Source organism: Embiotoca jacksoni, unplaced genomic scaffold (genome assembly GCF_022577435.1).
Source record: "Embiotoca jacksoni isolate LCO1_2020_lvr unplaced genomic scaffold, fEmbJac1.0.p SCAF_13, whole genome shotgun sequence".
NCBI classification, from domain to species: domain Eukaryota; kingdom Metazoa; phylum Chordata; class Actinopteri; family Embiotocidae; genus Embiotoca; species Embiotoca jacksoni.
Genome location: NW_027185263.1, coordinates 12,023,812 through 12,041,420, shown reverse-complemented (window position 1 = coordinate 12,041,420; position 17,609 = coordinate 12,023,812). Strand labels below are relative to the sequence as shown.

Genomic DNA, 17,609 nt, shown 5'->3' with positions numbered 1-17,609 from the left:
GTTCTTGTATGTTCCTGTTATAAGTCTGTTAGGTGTGTGTCAGGAAGTCAGTCAGATTCCTTTCCTGCCTCAAGCTGTTAGGTTTATACAAATGAAAATCCACTCAATTATATCTGCCATGTGTGTTTGGATTTGTTTCCATCTGATGGGAGTTATCTGTTATGAGAGTGCAGGATAGAACCCAAGAGCAGCAAACACAGAGGCGTCGATGGTGAGAATAAAATGGAATGTTTCATTGTACACAGGAGTTGTAGATGGAGTGTGAATGTATAATCCGCAGTCTCTTCTGAGGTGAGGCCGTGCTGGGCTAAATCCGAATCACACCGGGAGCAACAGACTCGACGTCGATGGCGATTCTCCGTGGATTGATTCAGGATTTACAGGCCGCAGCTGACTGGTGACCTCCGAGGGCCGACACAGGACGACAGGTGAGAGTGGACTGTGGGATCTCAGTCTCTAATCATTTCTACATCTCTACTGTAGCATGCTATTAAATCATAATGATTGACTGCGCCTCATGTGGACAAAAACCAATCCTTTGGTGTCTGCCAGGATAACTGTCTATACTTGTTCCTTATCACCTCTTCCTTCTTGGCTATCTCCCTATTTGTTATTGTCTGTCAAATGTTTCGTGTTTTGATCTGTGTCTGGAGGGTGTGGATTCGTGGCGGTCCTCGGAGACCACCTGTGTGCCGCCAGTGCGACTCCGCTCGGATCCAAGCCGCAACGGTGTAGAGCGCAGGGGTGCTCGCACCACTCAGTTGGACCAGCCTGCCTCGGCTCCGGTTATTGGCTTGTTCCTGCTCTGGCCCGACTCACTCCAGTGAGAATTACGGGGATTCTCTCCCCTTCCAGTCTGAGTACCCGTCCTGACCCCGTATGTAACCCGGGTCGATAGTGACTGTTTATTGACTTTCAGCCATCCCAGACTTGGTTCTGTGCTGACGCACGATTCACTAGACTGGTCGTCTCCTGTCTTGTGATTGATAAACATTCATATCTCAAATCTGCTGTTGTGTTTTCTGTGCTAGAGTCCGTTAACACCCCATGTCACAACATTGTCAGTCTGAATTAAAAGCACTGAGACAGAACCACAAGGTGTGTCACCCTTGATTTGATCTGTTTCGCTGCTCTGGCTCCAAAACACAACTGGTTTCTGAAAATAGTTTTTTTTATTTTTTTTGGGGGGGGGGGGGTGGGGGGTGTAAATGATGTTGTAAGACTTTGGTGGAATTTGGATTAATTCAAAAATGTCAGTGTCAGGACAAGAGACAACAAGAATTAACAAGCACAAATGTAAAACTGTGGCCCCTCCCAGTCTCTCCCGGCTCCTCTTCCACAGCTCTCCATATAAATATAAATATCCACACCAAAACAATACATGTGTGGGTCTAGGGCTATTACAACACAGACTCCTTACAATATTTTTCTACGAGCAGTGTACAAGTGGTCCAGCCCATCCACACCGTACTAGTCTGATAAACTCTGCCTGAACCTGCTGCAGGAGGAAAGCACTTCTCCCACGTTCACGTAAGTGTTTCCCTGCGTGTTTTACAGCTTGATTTAATTAATGTTTTATTTTTTTTAAGCTTCCTATTTTAATCCATTGGGAATTTAATGTGAGATTACACAATTCACTTTTCAGAATAATGCACACGTTTAAATTTTTTTGGGAGCTTTTTTTTTTTACAATTAAATTCTGGATTTATTTTTTCAGTCTGAATTACTGATGGCGTCTAAATCCTGGTTGTGTCATCCAGCTGGACTGATGCTGCTCTTAATAACCTGGAGGGACAGCATGCATTGCTACGGATTTACAGGTTGGTCCAGATTAATTATCAGTCGGATGACGTTTAATCTGTGAATGATTTTAAACCCGGTAAAGTTGATGCTTAATGTAACGTAAAAACGAGACGATGCTAATTAGGCTAAATAGGCAGCACCATTAATTTAGCTTGCTTGCAGAGAAGGTGGTCTTCAGTATGTGCAAATTTGTGCTTGGAGTTTGGATTTGAGAAGGTATACGTTTTGCCTTATAGCTGTCATTTTTTTTTTTTTATTCAGATAGGTTTATTTTTCAAATGTTTGAGACATTTCATTTGACTATGTTCAACCTCTACTCTATTAACCCCCATTTCCTCTGCAGTGGATCCTCCGGAGGACCTTGCGGTATCAGACCCAGGTCATCTTGGACATCTGGAGATTACATGGGGCCCCCCAGGCAGCTTGACCAACATGACAGAGTGCTCCACACTGTATCAGCTGGAGTACTTCAACACATACAGGGACAGTTGGACTGTAAGTGCTTATACCATTTTATTCTACTCTTACATATGCAGGCACTTACCTTACCTATCCCCCTGCCAAAATGATCAAGATATAGTTAACATGATCAGCTATGCTAATGAGGCAATTAATACGTCACTGAAATGCCATTATAAAAACATATCAGAGAATAAAATATAGATTTAACAGCTGTAAAAGGTTGTTGTCTGTTTTGAATTATTTAATGAAATGATATCCATGTTGCTATAACTGTAAACAATATATGTATCAGCAGGATTGTATGTAAAACCCTGCAGAGGTGAAACGTTGTCATGCTCTGATTAGGTAAACACAGTCTCCTCAAAGGACAATAAAATGTAGGAAGCTGTTTTGGCCTGGTTGGTATTTAAAATGTGTCTATAACCTGTTTGAACATAGATATTGTGTTAATTTAGGAATCGTGTGAAGAAAATCTGTTTTAATAGCCTCCCTTACATTCACAAAGTAAATCTTAAAACTTCAAATTCATGTTTCAGGAATCTGCCACTTGACATGATCTACCACAACTCTGCTGTTATAGAATTTAAAAGTGGAGTCACTTAAATTGAAGAAACTGTAGTTTTATTCTTTAATCTGTTTGGAATTATTTTCTAAAATCTACAATTTCTTCTCACTGTTTTATTTCTGTATTTTATGCCTGATGTCCATTAATATGATTAAGCATGAATGTCCTAAACATCAAATTGTTGGGTCATTTTTATTTGACTGATTAAAAAACACAAATGCAGGAATATGTCCAGGGGGGCCTACTTAACAAGATGTGTCATTACAGTAACAATGAGTGTGTGATGACTAAGACAATGATCATAACTATGCCATTGCTAATAAATGATAGTGTGACTCATGATGTGGAGACTACAACTATGCACAACTGAAGCTCTATTCATCAAATACAGTCCAAAAGTTTCAAATAATGTTGAAGGTTTAATATGAAACACAGCAGCTGTGGCGTGACTTTGACTTACTGAAAGTTAATATAGTTTTTGCACAGCACAACCCAGTCTTATTATCATGTGTTAAAAATGTACATTTACTTTAAGCAGGTTATGAATAGGTAGTCACAGTACTTGAGGGTTTCAGGACACGATCTTCTCCACTGAACAGCCAAGTCAACAGATTTTGTTTCAGTACTGAATGGAATCAATTATCAGCTTTGGATAAAAGCATGCAGATGAACAGGGCTACTCTTCATCACAGTGTTTCTCATGGAAACTGTTTTCAGTCTTTTGGCATCTCTGTTAAGGGTTGGAACAAAGTAAACATTCCTAAATGTAAACTTTAAGATGTAGCCCAATAACTGGTGTGTTTTTCTGGACTGACAGGCCATCAGGATGAACAGAAGGACCTTTAGTGCGCAGTTTGACCTGATGAAAGATGTTAGAGTAAGAGTGTATACCTTGCTGGATGGACGGTGCACCAACAACACTATGATCCAGAGCACAAGCTACACTGAACTCATTCAGAAACCTCCCAGCACAGGTCAGTCCTTGAGATCTTATGGATTAGGTTGTGATCAAATAAAAGATGGAAAATGTATTAATTTATATTGATTGGTTTTATTCCCCTACATTTAGGTGTTGTGGGCACTGAAGTTCAGGATTTTATGTGTATCTTCCATAACATGGAATACATGGACTGCAAATGGAGAAGATGCACAAAGATGCCAGCCAATTCACAACAAAATCTGTATTTCTGGTATGTCACATGGCCAAGAACAGTAAAATATTAGTCACATAAGCAGATCTTATTTTAAAGTTATGCAAGAGGGAGAACCCAAGCACAAAACACTGTTACAGTCCAAAATCCAGGTAGGATCCAAAGCTAAAACCTAAAGCTTAAAATCAGAGAGGGGAAGAAAAAAAAAACTTACAATCTTGCAAACTCATAGTGGCAGACTGGTAGTTCATATACTGAGTGGTCTGATTGGCAGAGTGGCTGCAGGTGAGCAGATTAGGGAATTGGGTGCAGGTGAGTTGGGCGTGGTGGAAAAATGAAAGAAAGAGTGTCAGGGCAGAAAGGGCAAGAGACAAAAACCAAACTAAATAAAGGACAAAGGATTAGAAAACTGAGGTCATGGCAGTTTAGTTAGTCTGCTACGTGGGTCAGAACAAAATATCTCCATGATGACTAATTTGACAAAGATATTCAGATTTCCTAATGGATTCTCCAACACTGGATCAAATAGCAGTTACATGACATTCCCATTAGCCCAGCTGTGTGTTTAGAGCCATTATACTGTTAGCATGCTAAACTTAGATCATGAATATGACAAACATTATGACTGCTAAGCAGTAAGATTGTTGTAGTATGATAGCCAGTACCAAATCAACTTTGAAAATAAACTATTTATAGACTCAAAGAGCTTCTAATGTGGCTGTGGACTCTTTAATAACTATATTTAAAGAGGTCAAATAATAGGTATAATTAAATTAGTCATAAAAGTGATTCAATTGTATTTATTTACTTTATTCCTCTTAAAATGAGCTGTATTCTTCCAATTAAAGACTTTTAGTCTTAAAATATACAGAGAAACCACAAAGAAATATACACCCAATAACAAATTAAGGTAAAAAATAAAAAAGAAGAAGCAAGATATCAATTCAAGTCTCATTCAACTAATGAATTGACCAAAGTCGGGAGCTTCACCCTGAAATGCATCAGTAGTTATTTAATGTTTGCTTCTTTGTTCCACCACCATGCATATTTCTCTTTTGCAGAGCACACTTTCATTCTGATTAACAGTGTTACTATATCTAATGTTAGGATTTGAACGTCACAAACTAAAGACTAAAGGCAAAACTGAGGTTGAGGTAAACATACAATGAACTGTGTTTCAACCTTCTCCAATTCTCCACAAAACTGGATGAAAAGATAGCAGCATTGTGTGGCATGTTTTATCTGATCTGTCTCCTCCAGGCATAAACACCTGGAACAGGCAGTGGAATGTCCTAAATACATCCTATCGAGCGGATTCAGGAGTGGCTGCAACTTCTCAGGGAATTCTCTCCCTGAATTCACTGATATTAACTTCTGTGTAAATGGCTCCTCCCCTGAAGGGCCGCTGAAACCAACATTCGTTTCCCTGCAAATCCAAAACCATGGTACATACATGTTTGCTTTCTGGAGTAGTATCACATGTACACTGACTGCTCAGTGAGGGCAAAGTAATTTCTGTTTTCTTACTTAGACTCCATGTTTGCATCATTTACATGCTCCACTGCCACATCTGTTTTCTTCCCTTCTTCCTGCCATACTGTTGGTTATCAGTTCTTTATTTTATTTTTGCAGTAAAGCCAGAAATCACAGAGAAGCTGCATCTGCAATCAGGTCCAGACACGCAGCTGGAGCTGCATTGGGAGAGTCCTGCTGGGAAGGTTCCTGAACACTGCCTAGAATGGGAGGTGGAGCACAGTCAAGAGGCACCCGGTGGAAAATTACCCTCAGTAAGTTTTATCTGATGTGTATTTCTTTAGTTAACAATCTCTAAAGGCACTTGCTGTACCAAAGCAAACATTTCGATAACCTTTGTTTGTATTGTTGGGGTTTAAAGAGATAATAATAACAATAACTTTATTTATATAGCACCTTTAAAAACAGAGTTTACAAAGTGCTCTACAGAGAAGCAAAGCATAGTCATACATAACGTCAATACCGGTAAACATTTAAGAAAACAGGAGGCAAAAAAGACCATACCATTAAGGTAATGAATACAACAAAACCAAACAAATAACCAAAACGAGAAAATGGAATAGAAAACAAACAAATAAATTAATTAATAAAATAACAAACAAAAACAGGGGAACAAAAGAACTGCATAAAAGGACATAAAAGGACGACATCACTTAAAAGCAATTCTATAAAAATGTGTTTTAAGAAGTAATTTAAAAGAAGTTAATGATTCTGCAAGCCTTATCTCCTCAGGTAGGTCGTTCCAAAGTCGAGGGGTCCTAATGACAAAAGCATGGTGACCCTTTGATTTAAGCCTCGACTTTGGAACGGCCAGAAGGGCCCCACCGGAGGATCTAAGGCTGCGAGTTGGCTCATATGGGGCTAACATTTCAATAATATAGCTCGGGGCCAGACCCAGGGAGGCCTTAAAAGTGATCAACAAAATCTTAAAATCAATTCTAAAACCAACCGGGAGCCAGTGGAGAGAGGCCAGAGCTGGAGTAATGGGATGTCTTTCATTAAAACCAGTAAGAAGCCTGGCTGCTGCATTCTGGACTAGTTGGAGGCGGGAGATAGATTTTTGGTTTATGCCAGAAAGGAGGGAGTTGCAGTAATCGAGTCGAGAGAAAATGAGTGCATTAATTACTTTTTCCAGGTCAGAGTGTAACAGTATGGATTTGATTCTGGAGATGGTTCTTAATTGAAAGAAGCAGGACTGGATCATTTTTTTGATCTGTGTTTCAAAGCTTAACTGAGAGTCAAACATTACTCCCAAGTTTCTGGCAACAGGTTTTAAATAAGCAGACAGGGGACCAAGTTGACTCTTAATGAGACTGGTGTTATTGTTTGGGGAATTGAACAATATGACTTCTGATTTTCAGTTGTTGAACTGAAGAAAGTTTTGAGCCATCCAACAGTTAATGTCAGAGAGACAATCTAAGACAGCATCCAGGCTCTTTGGGTCACCAGGTCTCAGTGGAAGGTATATCTATGTGTCGTCTGCATAGCAATGAAAAGATACATCGTGTCGTTGGAGGGTTTGGCTGAGTGGAAGCATGTCGATAGAAAATAAAATTGGACCTAAAATTGAACCTTGTGGTACACCACAGGTAATGTGTGTTGTGGAAGATGAGTAATTACCTGTGGTGACCGAGTAGGTTCTTTCTAAAAGGTAAGAATAAAACCAGCTAAGTGCAGCGTCCTTGATGCCAACCCAGGTTTTGAGGCGATCGATTAAAATGGTGTGATCTACGGTGTCAAAAGCTGCACTTAGGTCTAAAAGAATTAAAACTGCACTCTCCCCGTCTGCTGCTAAAAGGAGGTCATTAGTTACCTCGAGGAGGGCAGTTTCTGTGCTATGTAGTGCACTAAAACCATACTGAAATTTCTCAAAGATGTTGTTATGATTCATAAAAGCTAAGAGTTGTGTTGAAACCACTTTTTCTAAAACTTTTGATAAAATTGGAAAAAACAGAAGGATCAAGCTTGGGTTTCTTTAAAAGAGGTTGGATGTTTAAAAATCGATGGGTAGGTGCCATTTGCTAAGGAGCTATTTATAATAAATAAAATACTGGGCCCTACAGTGCCAATAACCTCTTTGAGAAATTTAGTGGGAATAAAATCAAGGCTGCATGTGGTTGATTTCATGTGAGATATGATTTGGGATAAGAAGTTACGGCGATACAGGTTCAAAATTACTAAAATAGCTTTGAATGTCCCTACTGGCAAGTGGGACACCGGTCCTCATCTGAGGTCAGTACTTTGAACTGGTTTGAGAGCTGGAGAGAAGGGTGATGTGACGAATGTTGTCCTTGTGAACTTCTTCCGTGGCGCCAAGGTATCATCTTCCAGGAGAGGGCCCGGGGGGTGGAATTTGTGGGACCAGTCGGGGTAGGTGAACAAGGGAGATGTGGGGGAGCAGCGGTGATGGCAGGAGGACCCTGTAGAGCAGTGTGTGAGGTAATGCTGGTGGGGATGGCAGCAGGAGGGTCATGAGGAACGGTGTGTGTGGTAGTGATGGCAGGAGGGTCCAGAAGTGGCAAGGTAGCAGCAAACAGAGCAGAATGAAGAGGTCTGAACCCAAGAGAACCAACTAGAACAGTGCTGTTAAAATTGTCCTGCAATTTGGATTGCTCCTTTAAAATGGCATTTCGCTGGGTTAGCAGCTTGATGTGGCCTTTCAGTTTGATAAGGAGGTCTTGTAAGTGGTTGATCTTGATACATTTGGAGCAGATAAAAGCACTAGTAGTAAAACCTTCTTCAGGAATGATGATAAACACGTCGCACAGATCACATTTCACATTTTCTGCAGGTGGCTCTGCAAGAGTGATAAAATTATTGTAGAGCCACCTGCAGAAAACTTGCTGGAATACTGTGAGGCATGCAGCAGGAGTTGTGTAATTATTCTTTGAAGAGTAAAATAGTATCTTACATTTCTGTACCCAGCATTTTCTATGGAGATACACATTTCATTACCCAATATGCCTGGAGTCATTTGCTTTATTTACACTGGAATCAATCATCTCAACTTGGCTCAGCTTGGCTTAGTGCAATTATCAGACACCAAACATCTGCTCTGTGGTTATAGCAGCAATCAGTGTCAGCATTTTGACATTTTTATCTTAATTCTGACATTTTGTGTATTTTGTTATGTCAAAACACTTAATTCCTCATAACATGAATGAGACTGATTTAAACCCTGCTCTTTACAGTTGTATAAAGTTAAAAAAGAGGAGAAGTATCGTAATCGGTGGCTCAGCTATGCACATTTAACTGTAGATTCAAACATTATTATTGTGTTTGCTGCCACCTGACTAAACTTTGTTATTTAGTGGCCATTTATCTCTGATTTGGTCCCCACTCACTCATGACAGGTAGTGTATAGTAGATGTCTCAGGGTTAAATCAGCTGCCTAATGTTGTAACAAAATGAGCTGATGAGAGTGGTGGATCAACAGTTTCATAAAACCAAATCCATGAGCTAAAAGAGGCAAAGATGCTCTTTAGAGTTGGGTGATAGTTACTTTTTATTGACCCCTTTCACATTACACAGTAATTTCATTCACGCCTACTATAGAAAACAATATTGATTAATGCAGCTTCAGCTCAGTTTTAACTCTACTCTAATAATTTCTGTACTTATTTTTATAATTAACAGAAGCAGATTGTTCCCACACAAGTCTGGAGTCTGACTCTGCCCTCCAGCCACAATGATGAGAGAAGCTGCTTTAGGGTTCGGTCCAAAGTGAACAAGTATTGTGCAGACAAAAGCTTTTGGAGTGACTGGAGTCGTCCAACGTGCCACCCAGGTAACGATGTCTCACTTTACTCAGGTTTGCCCACGCTCACGCTTTTGGTTTTGGATTCAGTCTAACACGCTCACACCACATAAGAGGAAACCTCTCATGTGGTGTGTGTTGTGGTGAGCTCAGTTTCATATCTACTACAGATTGAAATGTTTATAAAGTACAATTTACTGGGATGAAGACAGATGTTCAATTCACGAGACACACCAATGATTGATTTAATCCAGGCTTTGACAAATTGTAAACAAGAGTTTAAGTTTTAAGTTGTTGCTTCCAGCTGTTTCTAAGAGTCTATTAAATACCTGCAGCTTCATTTAGCAGCACGATCAACATTAGCGTTTCCAAACAAGAGAGTTGCACGTATTTACCCACGTGGTTCAACAGGCGTAACCTCATTAGTAATTTAAAATACATTATCCAGAACACAGAGACGGGATTGATCAGGATGATGAGTACTTTTCTTCACATATGACAGACAAGCTGTCACACAGAGTCACAATAATTTGTTAATACGTAGCTATCCTCCGTTTGAGCCCTGAGCTCCACCAGCAGCGGTGGGGATATTTCTATTTTACTATTAGTAAAAGTCTGATCTGTTTGTTTAAGTCAATAATATTTTTCTGTCATGACAAGTGTTTTATTTCAGAGATATTTCTGTTTCACAGTCTCACAGCAGGATATTTTATGAGGTGACATCATTGTGTGCATAGATTTGTTCCCATAACTACATACAAAACATGACCTCACCAATCATTAAAGTAGCATATAACAAAATATAACAACAGGTAGCCGAGTAGCAATGAAAACTGATTTTATGGTATCGGTTAGATTTAAATTATTATTAAGAGTTTAAAACATTTAAGAAATCATAAATAGCAACACAGGCAGCTTCGGCTGATTACTATTTATAATTTATTTGGGGTATTATTGTGTTAAAGGGTTTTATGGTCATGAATCCCTTTCACAACTTTAACTGTAAACTTCTTCAACTCAAAGGCCTTGCAGCATCTCTTCTTCTGGGCTATTTAAAGGGTTGGTTCACCCAAAATACACCCTCTCTGAAACTCATTCCAACTGATAGCCGAGACTTGGCGACCCTGCTCCCACAGTATTACCCTAAAAACACCTATTGTATACTCTCCCAGATAGCGTCTTCACCTGGATGTTTCCATCAGATATTTGACAAATTCAAAATTTTTGGTTATACTGCAGTTATGTGTCTCACAGAAACTTGAAAAAAGTTTGAGGTTCTATAAAATAGTGGGTTTTAATCCATGTGAGATGTGTTTTAAAGCTCATCTTGAATGACATGTTTAAAGACTGTTTCTGGTGGGTACGGGATTTACAAACTAAGCTGTAAGCATCTTTTTTGTTTAAAGTCAAAACAAGTCCTCATGAATCACGTTAACTTTGAGGATCCTGAGCTGAAGACCGTGATATCATCATCAACTAGTAAGTTTTAATGTCATTATTTATTACATATATTTTGGAAACTAATGTCTGTGGTATTAGATTTATATGCTGTTATATTTTAAATAGACTATGTTCATTCATGGTCTCTATTCTTATGTAAACTTTGAATTGAGTTTAGTTAAGCTGAATATATTTTGATATTATATTAGTTAGATACTTTATGTCACTCCAGATATCTCAGTATAACAAACTGAAAGTTCAGTCTGTCGGGAATCATAATCATTTAACATCACAAAAGAACAAGCCAACAGAATTCATAATTTGCACTTATTTGTGTGAACGCCTTCAAGCATTGTTTTCCTTCAACTTTTGTTCTGATAATTTTACTTTTTTTTAAAAAATATTAAGCATTTTATGATTTTGTTTTGCTATTGAATTGAGAGATTGTTCAACTCCTCTAAAACTGCCTCCACTTTGAAACGTAACTCCTTCAGCTTTCATCCAGTATGTGTCTCATTACAATTGAACTTGAGGTTTTTGAACCATCAGCCTCCATGTGGTAGAAACTCTGCCCAACTCTCCATTGCCTGCTGTGTTAAAAAAATTTTATCAGTTAAGCAGATGCCTCCTTTTTTCTAACTTCCTCCCTTGTCTTTATCTTTTGGACTTAAAAAAAATTAAAAGGCACTTATCTGTGTTCAGCTTCTTCAGCTGATCCTTAAAATGCGGGCATTTTTCCAATGGGGCGGAGCGTTTGGAAACAGCAGGCATTTCTTTGGCATTAGTCAAATCTATCATCTGTGAATGGGAGCGGCTTCTCCCCCAAGTGTAGGGTCGTTTCCATGATGACTGCCTGTGTGAAAACATGTTTATCTGATACACAGACACTCCGTCATTTTCAGAATACTTTACTAGTTCAGATTACAGTTTTTGTCAGCAAGTATACTTTTTAGCTGTTTGTTATCAACAATTCCTTCAGCTTTTAACTACCAAGGTTTGATTCTACATGGGAGGTTTATCTTGCCTTTTAGCAACAGCTTCAACAACTTCCTTCAGCTTTCAATTTCCTTCAACTTTCAACTTCAACTTTCTACTTCCTCCAACTTTCAACTTCCTTCAACTTTCAACTTCTTTTAGCTTTCAACTTCCTCCAGCTTTCAACTCACAAAGTTCTAGATTTCACTCCTTCAGCTATTTTGCATTGTTTCAGCAATATCCATTAGCTTTTAGCTTCAACGTTTTATCTCTGCATTTATGAATTTTGTTCTGCCATTTACAATATTGTTTCAGAAAATTACTTTGGCTTTCTAATTTGGAGGTTCTGTATTTCAACTGTTTTTTTCAGCCATGTTCAGCATTGCTTAAGCAATTATCTTTTTTTTATCAGAATTTTCAGCAAATTCAGCTCAGCTTCAGAAACTCAATTTAGCTTTAGCATTCACGCTGCATTTTCTACTGGAAATGCATTTTCTAATTTGTTCTGTCCTCTCTTTTGTATTTTTAGAGCTACAGTCATGTCATGTGAGCGAAAAGGCTGAAGGATTATCCTGTTTTACTGGGTATTTGCAACATGAGCAACTGCAAGAACAACAAAATGAAGATGAAAAGAAACTGACAGTATACATTGATATCTAAATATCTTAAAAGTGTTACAGCCTATAAAAATGTTTTTCAAAGAAGGAACCTCCTGTCGATGAGCTTTCTATGTAAATGTGTGTTAAGTGCTTTAAATATCTGTATTGTTTGACCTGATGTTGAATGTTGCATTCTGGGTTTAGATTTAAGTATTTTTGCATTATAAAATACATCTTTTTCACAAATGTCTCACAGCAAGCTCCCTTTTAAAGGGAAATAACTTTTCACCAACCCTGAATGTTGTTTTTGAAGGCTAAGGTTACATTTGTGGACCAGCACAACTTGAAATAAAAGTACAGTTACAGAAGTTACTGAAAGTAGCACAAGGGAAAATCCTGCCTTTGTTGCACTGGTGGTGACTCATACGGTGTTGTGCATTCATGGTCTACATCCTCCTCCTTAAGAAAGAGAGTTGGCCAACCGGATTGCAGTTCGCAGGAAAAATGTCATCTGCTTCGTGAGGAAAGTAAATAACTTGTATTTGTACTGACTAGGTTTGGCAATAGCTTTTTCTAAGTTTGTCGGAGTATTGGTTGATTTATGGGGCTCTTACTGAAATATAATCAACCGCAGATGATGTGCACACAGCCATTATCTGCTGTGTGCACAGTACTTTATGGATACTTTAAGGCTACAGCATCTGTACACAGTGGGAGAGGACAGGGGGGCCCGACAGAGGGTACCATCAGTGGAAATAGTCACAGACCAAAGATAGCCTTGTTCAGCCGTGATGTGTAAAAATAGGCCTTAAATCATATTTTCCCTCATTGAAATCAACCTTCCTGTCCATCAATAAAAACATACATTAACGCTGGTCATTTTAGATTGGTAATGGCTAATTTAAAGGGGTACTTGCAACTTTTACCAGTTTATCCAAACTTTTTTGACACATTCTTTTTATATATATATATATATATATATATATCATTTTTGCTGCTACTGAGAAAATTTACCTAAAGTATCTGTAACTTCAGGTTAATAAATAAAACAATGTAATTCTGTTTAGAAGTATCACAGAATAAAGTTATTCATCAAACTGTGGTGGCGCGAGACTCCTTCAATGATTGGTCCAGATTGTGATGCACAAGAATATCAGACCTTCTGCTGTTTATAAACAATATCCATTTTCCAACTGAATATCACGAGGTGCGTTTTTATCGTTGGTGCGTTGCACCTTGTTTTCCATTGATGACAATCTAGAGAGACGGGGAGGTTTAGAGCGTTAGAATGATAAATGACATACTTCCTGTATGTTAGGACTCTTACACCCGTACTAGAGCAGGAATTTTGACAGGGTAGTGCTGTTCCAATCCGCACACTGCTGTTCTGCACTGACTGGAAATGAGCTCAGCATGTAAGCACATCACCTGCCCAAATATCTGCAGCAAGTTATGACACACTCAATAAACAGTGATTCTTTTTTCCAGCAGCAGTAGTGGAAAAAAAAACAAGGAACACCAGCAGCTTCCTCAGAAAATGTGTCATGCCCCAGCTGTCTCAACACCTGCACACCTTAACCTACCTGGTCAAAATAAACACACACTGAAGAAGAGGGCGAGCGAGGAGGATTCATGTCGTGACACACATTGCAATGTAGAGCAATTAGCCCTGTACAGTATAGTCTGCTTAATTGTTTGAGTATTGCAAAGGGAAATAATACAATCAAGAGAATCGTCTGCATTGTTTGCACAATGTATTCATGATGATTTATTGTTAATTATGGAGATTTTAGTTCACTTTTCTTTGTAAAGCGTATTGATAGGAGCTTTTTGATGAAGTGATTTGTAAAGCAGCTGTGAATTAACCTAATTTCATTCATGTGTGTTTGTTTTAGAAAAGAATGAAGTCACACCTGAACCAGAATGGGACACGCTACCTGTCTACATATGTGTTGCTGCTGCCATCATTGTCATTCTGGTGCTGTCTCTGTGTGTGGGCACTGGGCTCAAAGTGTGAGTAATTACATATAATTACATATAATTTTTGTGCTGTCTCTGTGTGTTGGGCTCAAAGTGTGAGTAATTACATATCATTTTGTACACACACATACACACACACACACACACACACACACACACACACACACACACAATGAGAGAGGAGAAGCTCACCCCTCGCTGTCCTTCCATCTGTAGGACGAAATCAAGACAAGAGAAGAAGCTGGACTCGCTGCCTACCACCTCGTTTGCCATAAATTCAGTTCTTACAGCTGCAGAGGGCTGAAAACGGAAGAAAACCTGCATCTTCATCACACCTCTGACAGATGTGTCATGCTTGCACTTCTCATTTTTCAGTATGCAAATCAAACAATGAAGCTCTAAAAGATGCTGCACCGCACAGGATTTTAAATTACTAAAGATATTACAAATGAGACCGAAGGTTACTGTTATTAACAAAATATCACATTTGCAAACTGTTACATTATTTCAACATTAATGCCTTTTGTATTTCAAGTCTATACAAATGCTTGAATTTGCCAGAACAAATTTGACCTCGTCATGTTCACTGGAAATGTTATGCAGGAAATTTTCACTGTTTTTACGACTCTTTGTTGGTTGTTTACTTGCAAGCTCATTTAGTCAGCAGAGAGTTTGCAATTATTCTTTGGGAATTTGTTTTTGATCTTTTACTATATGCCAGATCTTTTGCCAGTTAATTATGTTGACACGGGTTTTATTATATGTTGAACTATGTTTGATATTTCATTTGTTTTGGTTTTGTTTAATTGTGTACTTTGTGCCACAATTCTTGCCAGTTAACTCACACAATAAAGATTTTTATTTCATCTGAATGCAGAATGCAAGGTTAATTCATGACAAATGGTTTTGTACAATGTCTCCATCTCACACTTCAAACCAGTGAAGTCTTCAAGCACATGAAGGGTTTCTAATGCAACTGAATGTTTAATACAGGAGAAATTGGTGTCATGTGTTTTTTAATGTGTTTTTAAAGTCTTTTCGGCATTAGATCATTTTTTTAAAATTTGTTTTGTTTTGTTTTGTGGTTTGAATCAAGTATAACTCGCAACAATATAACCAAAGCCCTTTTTATGCAACACATGCCAAAATGCCTCAATGGCATCATTTATTAGATACCTTCCCTTTGACTTTTCTACATTTAGTTGCATCGATGCAATCAGTGTTGTTTTTAATGAGTTCTAGTGCAACATTAAAGTATCTTTCATTGCTATCCATCTGTTCCTGATAACGTGGAAATAATAGTGGATTAGAGATTTTATCAGTGTATGCTCCTATAGATAAATAGATCACATAAGCATGAGACAACAGAAATGTAATGTTTTAGAATCAATATATGTTTAAACTACTTAGATTACTACTTGAAATGATTTCTCAGTTAGAGTTTAGGTATTTTGAACTACTATCACCTGCTTTCATATTTGCTGTTATAATACCTTTTTATGGGGCAAGATAATGCAAGAATGTATTTCATACTGTTTATTTAGATTTTTACTTCATCTCATAGTTGACATTTCATGCCATTCTTAGGTTGTATATTGTTTTTAACAGCATATGATCTGAATTGTGTTTTAACAGAAAGTAAAATTGTGTGAACCTGGTATTAGTAAAGTAGCAGATTACTGGTACTTAAATATAGGTTTGATGGAAGAAAACATGACTGTAGGGAACTGGGGAGTAACAACTGGATGTATTAGAGGACAGAAATTGATCCATTCTTGTGAACTCATTAGTGCCTGGAAGAGATTCTTGGACTTGGACTCAAGGATAAACTGATCAGATTTTGAAGGCCAAATAAGGTCAAAGGTCACTGTGACTTAAAAAAAAAAGAAGAAAAAAAAGTTGATCGCCATAACTCAAGAATTCATACACGAATAATGACAAAATTTCACACAGTTGTCTAACAGGATTACATTTTAAAGCAATGACATTTTATATCAAAAAGGTCAAAGGTCAACTTCAGTGTGACAACCTAATTTTCTGCAAAAACACACATGATGGACTACACAAGTATGGCTGAGCTACTTCACCAATAAAAGACAAAAATATTTTTATTTTTACTGGAGTTCATCTCTAAATCTTACTTGTGTCAAGTCAAAGATTTAATGGGTTCCATAAGAATGAACCATATCATCTTTTTTTATTCCACCAGAACGTTTTATCTTTTAAAGATCTTGGAAAACTCAGCTTTCAACTCAGTTCATCATGTTCAGTAGACAGTTTATTTGTATGTATGATATATAACTCAAATAACTTAGTGTACTGTACTGTTACAAATAGGTGACACCTCACTTTTGTAATGGCTCTTGTTGCCCTCTAGTGTTCAGATAATCTCTAGCAGACACCATGTTCATAAATGAGATGAGTGTTTTTTATCTTTTCAGTGGATTCTCTTGAGAGACATGGGTTGAATGATTGTGTAACACATATGTGAATTAAACACAATTTTGATCAAATGTTCCTGCACATTTAAATATGATTAATTGGCCTGATGCATTAATTATTCATGTGTGGGCATTTGGCTGAGGAAGACTGCAGCTGCATCAAAACCTTGCTAAGAAAAAAGCTCTAGTGCAGCGTGCAGGTACATTTTATATGGTGAGTCCCCTTAACACACTGTGACAATATTTTACTGACGTTTTGTGTAGATTTCACAAAAATAATCAATCTGTAGCACAAGTATTCATCAAATATAAATTTCCACTGCCAAATCATTTCTTTCCTGTTGGGAAATTAACCATCTGGCACCAGGCTGACCGCAGTGTTTGGTGTTTGCTCCACCATTCATTGACACACACAAGGTCAGCGAGGCAGCTGACTGCTTCCCACACCACGTTGTCCATACTGTTCATGAGCTTGTGTCCATGCTTTGTTGTGTCTTTCTTGTTTACTTAATTGTCTTAATGGTAATAATACAGAGTTTTATAATTAATTGTAGTTAATGAAAGATTAAATAAGAAAATAGCATGCACGCACACACACGCGCACACACAGTGCCAGACTGGCTGCCGTACATCTCATCCAAATTTTACAAGACAAAAATGGTGATAATAGATGGTATCTATGTTCTTGAATTATTCCAAAGAGGTGCACAAAAGTTACTTGACTGCTCTATTCACACCATGTTTTGCATCCACAATGCTCATAAATGTGTTTTTAATGGGACACAGGGAGCTGCAACGCAGCAGAAGAGTGATAGTGGAGGAGAAGTGATTAGCTTTTTTGGGGTTAATGTGTAATTTTGGTGGAGCTAGTCTTGATAGAGGATTGGCAGGAGGGTAATGTAT

The 17,609-nt window shown here is 38.1% G+C and overlaps 1 protein-coding gene across 7 annotated transcripts; it reads left to right on the top strand.

Moving 5' to 3' along the window:
• Positions 1-80: 80 nt before the first annotated feature.
• Positions 81-16,529, top strand: il13ra2 (interleukin 13 receptor, alpha 2). Of its 7 annotated transcripts, XM_069146549.1 has the most exons (13): positions 81-211; positions 292-428; positions 654-877; positions 1,440-1,530; positions 1,718-1,820; positions 2,147-2,298; positions 3,648-3,804; positions 3,900-4,020; positions 5,242-5,426; positions 5,614-5,768; positions 9,151-9,301; positions 14,181-14,298; positions 14,482-16,529. In XM_069146549.1, the coding sequence occupies exons 5-13, from the start codon at positions 1,730-1,732 to the stop codon at positions 14,567-14,569; spliced, it is 1,218 nt and encodes a 405-aa protein (XP_069002650.1). In that variant the 5' UTR covers positions 81-211; positions 292-428; positions 654-877; positions 1,440-1,530; positions 1,718-1,729; the 3' UTR covers positions 14,570-16,529. The 7 variants fall into 7 exon arrangements, with proteins under 7 accessions (XP_069002650.1, XP_069002649.1, XP_069002648.1 ...); XM_069146548.1 differs by having other exon boundaries at positions 210-428; positions 654-823; XM_069146547.1 differs by having other exon boundaries at positions 210-428.
• Positions 16,530-17,609: the final 1,080 nt, after the last annotated feature.